At 42.7% G+C, this 10,630-nt stretch overlaps 1 protein-coding gene across 1 annotated transcript; it reads left to right on the plus strand.

Annotated features, from left to right (window-relative positions):
* Nucleotides 1–3,662: 3,662 nt before the first annotated feature.
* On the plus strand, nucleotides 3,663–9,766 carry SLC35G1 (solute carrier family 35 member G1). Its single transcript, XM_062496676.1, is given in 4 exon segments — nucleotides 3,663–3,697; nucleotides 3,699–3,940; nucleotides 7,815–7,995; nucleotides 8,494–9,766. Coding segments are annotated over 4 exon segments (1,218 nt in total). The 3' UTR covers nucleotides 9,254–9,766.
* The last annotated feature ends 864 nt before the right edge of the window (nucleotides 9,767–10,630 follow it).

Here is a 10,630-nt window from a genome sequence, read left to right on the forward strand (position 1 = left end):
AATGAATGACCAGGACAATGAAACTCCTTGGTGCTGCAATAATCATCTGTTTTATGGCACTCGGGTGCAGAGGTAAATGGTTATTACAGTGCACTTAGGAGTTGGATCCATTTCAGAAGCTGAGGAAATAATTCTTATCTGTTTTTTTGTTAAACCTTTTCAGAAGGAAAGGAAACCATGCAAGTTTGTTATTTATTTTGTTATGTGCTTTTCATTAGTCTATATTTCTTTGGATGAACTTTTTGCTAGAAAACAAACTTTAAAAATTTGATCTTATAGAATTGGCATTTTTACAGAAAAAAAGCCATTGATACAGACCTCCGTCTTGATTTAAATCTACTGCTTTTATAGCTTAAGCAGTACGTAACAGTGCTGACACAGCTATACTCAGATCAAACTGGGATAGATGTCAGCAGGGTGTTCCAAGTGCCATACCAGGAATCCAGATATCTTTCCTGCTGGAGCTCTGCAGAGCTCTTAGTGCTGCCCTTAGGAGAGGTGATTAAAGGCCAGGGCATTTCCAGGGCTCCCTCAGTTTATATTATTTAATTCTCACTAAACCTCCCAAAGCAGCAGTGTTCCCAAAATCGTATTAGAATACATCAGCGGTGGATAAAAGAAAAGATGTGATAGTGGATAAAGTTCTTATAATCTTTTAGAAAAGTCCCACGGTTCTCCACAAAACTTATTTAATTGCTTTGTCATTTGTGCTTGTTACTGTTTCTGGAAAGCCACTCAAAGAAGTCAGAAACAGCATTTGAAGGGCAGGAGATGGAAACCAAAGGGTCCCTTACCAGGCACACAGACTTGAGACCAGTGGGTCATTACAGGATTTTAAAGTACCTGTCAGGCCTGTAGCTCAACCTGTAGTGAAGTACTGGCTTGTTCCTGGCATTTATAATGACAAAATCTGCGCCTAAATTTTGGATGAGGATGATAATATTCTTCATTTGGAAAAAATAACCTAAGAAAGCTCTGTGTGTGGAGAGTGGTGACTATGCAGGAGGTGGCTTACCTTCTGCACTTATGATATAATGGAAACCAAATAAATGCCATTTTAGCTGGTGCTGCAGTTTAATTTCAAGGATAAATTGCCCACCTTTACTAAAGCCTTTTCCTATGCAGTTTGCACTCAGCAAAGATATTATAGGTGATGTGCTGGAGAAAGGAACAGCTAGTTCTGGGCACAGATGAGACTTACTCAGTACTTGAAAAAGCTGCATAAGACATTGACCTGCCACATTTATGCAGGTACTTAATTTTCCAATCTAGTGCAGCATGACTGCAAATTACATTTGCCTGCTGGTTAGTCTGGGCAGCTGCAACTGCTCTGTTTCCTTGTTCAGACAAGAGGGTTGTACTTTACAAGGAGAACTTGGAAGCTCTCAAGCTGAGACAAACCTGGCAGTTAGACCAGGAGCAAAGAGAACACTTCATGTATCTTGGCATAAACAAACACTGCCCTCAGATGTTCCCTTTCAAAACCAGACACGGAGGGGTACGGAGTGGGTTGTTGCAGTCTCTTTCAAACTCTCTACAGCTCGGTACTTGGCACTGTGGCACTTGAAAAATTTACAATTATAAAATAAATATATAATCTGCATATTTTAACAAATCACCAGAAATTGTAAGAACTCGCTAGAATTTGTTCTGTATCTGTAATGTAGACCATGTTTGGGTTCTGGTTTTCTTCAATGAAGATTTGAGTTAGCCAGCTGCTCCTGCTGTCACTGACTCCAGAGGCAACTCACCAAGTGACCGTACAGCCAGCCACAAAAATTCCCACTGCCCAAGGGATGTGCCAGATCTTCCCCGAGACACCTGTGGGATCACCAGCTCGGGATGGCTGCTGAGAGAGAATCCCTGCTGCCCTTCCACCAAAACTTGTCTGGGGAACGACAGCCCTAACTTTGTGTGGGTGATTCATAGTGGCCTGTGAAAGCTGCCTTGGAGTGCAGAGAAGTGTAAGTTTCTTGAGAAAGCAGCAGGGTGACAGGTTTATTTGTACCTCCCTATCTAAATCAAACCAGAAAGTAATAGAGTTATAGAGAAATAATAGAGTAGTGCATTAAGAAAATAGAGTAATAGAGAAGTGCATTAAGAAAAGTAACTTCTTAGTTAAGAGTGTGTGTTGGGGAAATTTTGCATCTCCAGAGGAAAGATTTAGTAAAGATTTCAGCATAGACTTTGTGGAGAGTTATGTTGATAGGAACTGTAATACAAGTTGTTTATAAATACTTATAAATGCAGCATATATTTAATTATTTTCCTGGTTTAGAGCAACAGCATTTCAGATAATGTACGTATTTAGAAATATTTCTGATTTCTACACAAACTTATTAATTGATTTCTCTTATTTTAGTAATTGATATAGCACATCTAATTTTTAGTTAAGAACAATTTGTGAAACAGTTCCAGTCATATTACCCAAATGTCAGCTCCAAGATAATGAAATACTTACAGCCTCCGGTGGGTTAGCATGGACTATAAAATGTACTAAATTAAGAGACAGCAAAAGCTTGAAATAGCTTTTATGAGGTAGCTTGAGGGAAAACTTAAAATCATTTGTATGAAATAGCTTTTATCTACCATTTGGCATTCATTTTGCTAAAACTGTAGATCGTATTTCCTTTTGTTAAGAATAAAGAAATAAACAGAGATTAATTTATGCAGCTAAGATATTAATATGAGCATGAATCTTTCCTTTTAATAGAAATTCTTCCCATTTTAATTATTGATGACAGTTCAACTTGCGCAAAAGGGAAAAAATGTAGCACGGTAAATTTATTCTGCTTCTTTTACTCTGCACTTTTTCACGGGAAAGGAAAAAGGGCTACTCCTGGTTTTCTCCCTACCCTTTTCGATTCCTCTGCCCAGAGGCACAGGCGGCACTGTTCTCTTAGGGAAAACATAGGAAAGGCGGCTAAATGATTTCTGTATCCTACTAACAATCCTGACTGAATTGTCCAGCAGGTTGCCATCTCCATTTTGACCCGAGAGTGCCGCCGGAGCGGGCAGCAGCTGCTGCAGGAAGCGATGCTCTGCCCCTGCTCACTGACACGGCAACACCGACGGGCCCACCGGGGCCATCCCGGCTGTCCAAGGGGCGCCGTCCAAGCCCGGTCCAGCGGGAATCCCCCCCGAGACAGCCGGGCTCAGTTACCTCGGGCAGTGCCTCGGAGAGCCCGGCCAGGCTGAGCCGAGCGGGGTCCGCGCCGCCGACACTTACAGAGCGCCGCTTTCATTTCGGGCGCGCCGGAGACACGACAACGCCCCCGAAATAACTTCGAGTCACCTTTTCCCAGCGCTTTATCTGCTCCGCTACGAACAGGCGGGGCCTGCGCAGCCCCCTCCGCTCTCCGGCGGGGTCAGAGCTCCCCCTCCCGAGGCACCACGGCCTCGCTGCTCCCCGACACCGCTCCCGCTGTTCCCGCCGGGTCCCTCTCCGGGGGACGCCAGGAAGGAAGCGGCGGGGAGCTGCCTGCTGTCCCGGCAGCGGCGCTTGGCCGCAGGCAGGTACCCGCCGCGGGAGGGACGGGCCGCCCGGCCGGCTCCGGGCGGGGCCTGGCGGAGCCGGGACCCGGTGTAGCCTCCCCCGCGGGGGCTCGGCGCTGCGGGCGGGCGGAGGGAAGGCGGCGGGCGGCGCCGGGCGGCCGCACCGCATGCGCAGGAGGGCAGGTGTCGCCGGCAGCCGAGGAGCCGCCGGGAGCATCGTGGCGGCCCCGCGTCCCCATGGTGCTGTGTCAGGGCGGAGAGGGCGACGCCGCTCCGGCGGCGGGCGGGCAGGAGCCGGAGGTGCCGCCGGGCCGGGAGGACGGGCCGGCCGCGGTGCAGCCGTGCGTGTGCCCGGCGCCCGGCGTCGAGGCGGCGGGCGCCGAGGAGCGCCGCGCTTGTGGCTGCTGCTCGGGCATGTCCTGGCCGTTCTGCTGCGAAGCGCCTGGTGAGGAGGGGGAGTCCGGCAGGCGGGGCAGGGGGGGCAGCGCCGTCCCGGCTGGGCTGCCCGCTCTCGGGGTGACATTGCCGGGCTGCGGTGGGAGAAGAAGCGGCCCGAGGGCACCGGGCCGTCCGCACGTGGCGGCGGGGCGGGGAGCGGGCTCGGGCGGCTGCACGGGGCTCCCGGCATCGGTACCCGCCGCGCCGCCGGCAGGAGCCGCTTCCGAGCCGTCCCCGGCGGCGGCTCGCACCTGGTGCCCGCGGGTCACCCGCGAGCGGGTTCGGCCTCCCCCTTTTCTTTCCCTTTCTCTTGACAGGACGAGCCGGCCCCGGTGGAGGAATCGGCGGGCCGGCAGGCACGGCAGTGCTCCGTGCCCTTGTGCTCCGTGCCGGTGTGCCGGGCGCGGCTCGGGCCCGCTGCCCCGCACGCCTCGGGAGCGGGCAGAGCGCCGGGACCGCTCATCCCCAGGGCGGGGCGGCTCCGTCGCCTTTGAGGGAGCCTCGGGAGCGAGTATTCCTCGGGAAAACAGTACTTCCTGGTTTTAAAGTTTTAAAGTAAGACTTTGCAGGTTTGGGTAAACAGAGGTGCCTTCTGCCTGTGTGAACTTGTGGCGCTATAAATGCTTTTGAGAGTGCACTTAAGTTAGTCCACGTACTTGGGACTGTGACTTCTTGGGCAATTCTTACATCGCTTTAGTCTGAGTGTAATAATTTCGTCCTAACTCGAGTCCATGCTTCACTTCTTTATAGTTTTCAATTGATAACATCACAGATGTATTGTGAAACGTGGAACATGTATGTTTAAAGTGGAGCTCTCTTAAAACATAAATGCTGTCTTAAAATAATTTCTGAAGTTGTCTGGAGTGCTTTTCTTTAGATCAAATTCACTGAAAATGTGTTTGTCATAAAATTGACTGAATTGATTTTCCAGCATTAAATAGATTTGTTGGTGTGCTGTGGAGAGGCCAGGGTCCTTCACCTGTGAAATTCACATTAGTGTCACTTCTAAAGCAAGGCTTGGGGGAAAAAAAAAAAATCACTGTTTGAAATCCTGGTAAGTTTTCATTAATTAACCAGAAAGAGTACTTTGGTTTTGGGTTGTCTGTCTCACAAAATTGTTGACTGAGTCTGTGAGTGACTATGAATCATACCTAGATCTTGTCTGCATGACCATGATTAGTTCCAATGCAGGCTGTTCTGCTCCTGGCACTTCACAGACGTCAAAGAGAGCTCTTCTTTTTTGAGCTTCGCAAAGAGAGCTTTTTCTAATGTGGTGGCTCTTCTGCCTTTCCTGAAGGTCTGGGAGAATCATCTTCTTGCTGACCATCTTTCCCATAGTCAGTACTCTTCTCCCTCTGCTACTATTCTTGAGATGCTTGTATGTGAGAAGTGCAATTTTCTTCATTGCATGCATTTTGCAAGTATAAAAATGGTTTGAAACAAAGTACAGCATTAAGAACTCAATTAGAATTTACACCTAAAGCAGGGCGCACTGGGAGGCATTTACCTGTGACTTGAAACAGGAGTGGAAACAAAATTGTTTGAAAATATTACGTGTGGAGATGGCCAGGGAAATCTGTAGCAACTCAAAAAAGAGGACTTGGGTACTGCTTGAAGCCTTTTGATTTTCAGGCTGCTACCTTGTTTGACAAAAGCATTAGTGCTTGACTGTTTTGATGGTGTTAGGCTAGTATTTCAAGGCTTAATATTTCTTGGGGTGGGAATATTATCTTAACCTAACTTCTCCCTGAAACTTACTTTGAAATAAGTACTCTTCAGAACTCCAGTTCTTGTTTTTGGTAGAAGAACTTGGACCATCTTATTTTTAAAAGGAAATAAAACTCTTTCTCATTGCACTGAGTACATGTTTTGGCAATTCAAGATGTTGATGGTTTAAATTCTAGTATTACAAGGTTCTGAAGATTCTGTTTCTGATAGGCTTGGTACATTGGGTAGCTTACAGAAATTAGTTCCCTCTGATTTTTGTTTGTTCCTTACAATCCAAAGCTTAGTTCTGGGTATAAGATCCTTTCAGTATATTTTGCTTTAATTTGATTGGTTTTCCATTTCAGCACTTCCTTTATTTAGGTTGGCTTCATTCTGTAATAATCAGAGAAGCTATCATGCCTGAAATAAAAGTTAATAGTTCTGTTCGTGCTGTGTCCATCCATAAGCCAGCATGGGTTTGGATTTCTCATTTTAGTTATAGGCCAGTCTAATTCCTCTTGTTTCAATATTAGAGACTGTTGGTTTTGCAGTTCTGTTATGTGACTATGTGGATTAAGGCATTACATAATTCATGAATATTTTTTAAATCCACTTTGTTTCATAGTTGGTTGATGTCCTGGTCCAGTGTTGGTTGGTGGTAGTTTTTTTAGTAAGTTTTATGTAAGAGGCTGTTGCTAAACAGAAATATTTCAAGTAGAAGCTGTAAGTCACTTTCAGCTGTAATGTGGCAGGATTCCTTGAAAAGCAAACCTTTTACCTACTTCAGGTTGTGTTTGCTGTTGTAAAGCTCTAGGACTGTCAGCCTGCAGTTTCCCCTCCTAGGCAATAAGATGTAGTTTCTCAGCCTTGAGTGCTGATCTCAAGGAGGACCGAAATGGTTTGTGACAAGTTTTGTTAAAAAAAAAAAGAAAAAACACCTCCAAAAAACAACCTCTCAAAACCACACTTAGTTGCTAAGCAACTCGCAGCAGTACCCAGCTGATTATGTTTTAGAGGATCCATAAGGCTCACAGGCTGCCACACTAATGAGACATGAAGCACCCTTTTATCAAAACATTGCCTCTGGAACATGGAGTTCTTGCTCCTATCTTTAGAGGGAGTCACAGAAGAAAAGTTAACTCCCAGTGTTTTATGCAGGGAGAGAAAGAGATAATGAGGTGATGTCCCACTCAGAGTTTTAGATGGGCTCTGTTTTCCCTGGTGTTCACCTCTAGGTTCAGTGGAAATACTGTTAATTTTATGCAATAAAGCACTAACAAAAAAGGCTGATTTCCTTGGAGTGTTTTTTTGTTTTGTTTTGTTTTTTGTTTCCCAGTAGTTCAGAGTGGAGAAAACGAGTGGAACCAGGAAGAGTGTGTTGTTGAAGAGAGCCTGAGGCAATGAGGAAACTTGAATAGTAACATTAGACTTGGGAAACTTTCAGGAAGGGGAAGTCTGATAAATAAACATAAACTAAGGTCTTCATGGAATTACGATAGATATCAGGCCTTTGATGTTTTAACATTAGTTACTTAAATTTATTCTGCTAAAAATGTGTATTTGATACTTATTTAAAGAAAATATTTGGATTCATACATCAAGATTAAAATGTTGGTCTAGGTCAAATGTAGGGTGATTTAGCTGCAAAATAAGCATGAGGTATAACAAAAATGATGTTCTGTACACAGATTTTATGTTGTGTATTATTTTCCTTTGAGAAAGGAAATTAAATTTTTGCTTAGGAACCTTAGTTAACTAAGCAGCTGATTCCCAAGATAATAGTTTCAGAATCTGACCATGGAATATTTTGTAGTCTGTTATATTTGTTGGTTCCTGGGCAGAATTGTGGCTAGTCTCTATAGTAAATCACCTGTACTAGGCTGATACCTACAAGAAGTTGAGTCTACTAACTCGTGTAGAACTGCGATGTTTTGTATCCCAGGTGTTAGAGTTCATCTCTTACATCCTGTTTTAAGAAAAAAGAGGATCCATGATGGTCAGTGGAAAGTATTTTCAATATAGGTCTGGTAAATACATGTAATATTTACATTTGTTTCTTTGGTTCCCCTATGCTCCATCACAAAAATCACTACAGATACGTGGAGCACTGCAGAGCTGCCTGATCAGAGAATTCTTCTTGTAGATCCTTATTAACTGTAGCTTATCTCTTGCAGGGACAAAGAAGAAAGCTGCGTGCCCAGGACTTGGTCTGTTTTATACCATACTGTCTGCCTTCCTTTTCTCAGTGGCCTCTTTACTTCTTAAAAAAATAGAAGATGTACATTCAGTGGAAGTGAGTGCATTTCGGTGTGTTTTCCAAATGGCATTTGTTCTTCCTGGTTTAATATACTACAAGTAAGTGTAAAAAAATGTTTAAAGTTGTTTCTTAAAACTAGATCTAGAATTTCACTCCTTAAATATGGTTGCAATGTTGTTTTAGTTTGGACTTCAGTTGCATAATTACATTATTTTAGATTAGATGATAGTTTCTTAATACGATTCAAAAAACTGATAGTCTTTGACTCTGTGAATGGTAGAGGGATTTCTGCTAGAATTATTGTATCAAATTGTATCACACCCACTAAGGGGTGATCTTATAAAAACGGAAGGTAATTTGTAGACGCTCTTGGGTTATTTTGCAAGCGAAAAGTTAATCACTAGAAGAACAGGTTCTGACTCTGAATGTGATTGGGGGTCATGGTGGAAATAAATTGGTCTGTGATCAGACAGTTAAGGATATTTGGGTATTAAACTCCCTTGTCTAGAAAGGTGTGTACCATACTTAAATATGTTTGGATGTTAGTCATGAAATAAGCAAGACAGTGACATTAATGTGACATTTCTGTTTTTCAGAACAGGGTTTTTGGGACCAAAAGGTAAAAGAATTTTTCTTTTCTTCCGAGGATTCCTTGGCTCTGTTGCAATGGTTCTTCTCTACTATGCTTACCAAGTCATGCCACTAGCTGATGCCACTGTTATAACTTTTACCAGTCCTGTTTTTACATCGTTGCTGGCATGGATTTTTCTCAAAGAGAAATACACCCTTTGGGATCTTCTGTTTACTCTCTTTGCGGTCACTGGAGTGATTCTTATTGCCAGACCACCATTTCTGTTTGGCTCACGTGTTACAGGGATTGAAGGAAGTTACTCAGATCACCTTAAAGGAACTATAGCGGCGATTGCAAGCACGTTATCTGCAGCTTCCACTATTGTTATACTAAGGAAGGTGGGAAAATCTGTGCACTACTTTTTGTCAATTTGGTATTACGCCGTCATTGGATTAGTTGGATGTGTTATAGCATTGTTTGTTTTGAATGAATGGCGTTTGCCACACTGTGGTAGAGATAGGGTTTTTCTAATATTAATAGGCTTGTTAGGGTTGGGGGGTCAGATATTTCTCACAAAAGCATTACAGATAGAGAAAGCTGGACCTGTATCAATAATGAGAACAATGGATGTGGTGTTTGCTTTTATTTTACAAGTTCTTTTTCTCAATCACTTACCAACCTGGTGGACTGTGGGTGGTGCCCTTTGTGTAGTAGCCAGTAGTTCTGGAACTGCCATTCGTAAGTGGAGACATAGCGTGAAAAAAGCTAAACAGAGGGAAATCTAACAATATAGACACTAATTCATTACAGAAACAAGCAATTATGAAAGATATATGAAAACAATATTTATTTTTATTTATTTTGAGTATCTCATTTACCAAATTGTAGTACCAAATTATATCCAGTAAAATAAGTTGACTTTTTACCAAAATCGAAGATGTTTTAGCAACTGATGAGGTATATACTTTCCTTTCTTATACTTAGGCATGCTAATATGGGCAGTAGAAAGATACTTAAAAGTTGTTGCTTCCTTTCAAAAGTGGACATATTTATTTTCCTAGAGTTCCTGACTCTCCACTTAGACTCTTCCTTTATTTTTCAGAGCAATGGAAATAAGTCTCCCAGGCTTAATGCTATTCTGTGCTTGATTACCACAGGGACTGTAGTACAAAAGTTAGAAGGGCATGAAGAGTTGATAATCCTTCAATAACCAGCTTTTATAGAACAGATAAAGCTTGTACTTCTATAAGCTTTCTAATTATTATTTTGCACAAAGCAGATGCCAAATGTGGATTTAATTTTAATGTGGATTCTAAAAGAACAAAAGTGATTTCATTTTTCCAAGTAATATCAAGAGAAAACTAACTTGTGAAAATTACCTATCAGCTTTGCTTTGTAAAAAAAAAAAAAAAGAATTTTAAGTGTTTTCACTTACTTCACAGACATAGTGAAACAATCTAATCACCTTTTTTTTTTTTTCAAAAGTGATTTTCCCTGTAAACATGTCTTTAGTTGCTGCAGTCTCAGTGATGAGAGACAACAGTTAATTCTATACCACCCATGAATTAGCCCTTTCTTCTGGTATGGAATGCTGCGCTGTAGCTGCACTTTTCTGTATTCTATGCAAAAGATTATATTTTTAGGTATTTAATAGAGGTTATTTAATGCTGCTTATGACCCTTTTTAGATTCTTCTATACTAAAGTTCTTTATGAGACCAAGTTTGAGTCTTCTTTGCCTTCGTAAACTTAGGAGGATTTACATTAAAGCTTTTGCTTATTTCATAAGAATGTACAAGAGTTTCACAGAAAATGCAGGTTAGCCAATGTCATAGAGGGGTTCTACAGAAGAGGTTTGAGGAAAGCTTGGTGGAAGGGTGAGGCTGTGCATACACATCACATTCAGACATCCATATGGCATCAGACAGTGCTACTAGGCAACTTCAGTCCCACTTCTCACGCTGGCCCTTTTAAGTCTGTATTTATCACTTCTCTTGCACAACTCACTTTTGTAAGCTTTATCTTGAATGCAACAAACACTAAAGAAAATACTTTTATTACTGACCTTGGTGTCCTTCACATTTCAGGAGGACTAAATATTTAGTATCAGGAAGTGGGATTTCCCAAGTTGAACATTACATACTTTGGGTCTTGTCTCAGTAAA

This window comes from Cinclus cinclus, chromosome 7 (genome assembly GCF_963662255.1).
Source record: "Cinclus cinclus chromosome 7, bCinCin1.1, whole genome shotgun sequence".
Taxonomy (NCBI): domain Eukaryota; kingdom Metazoa; phylum Chordata; class Aves; order Passeriformes; family Cinclidae; genus Cinclus; species Cinclus cinclus.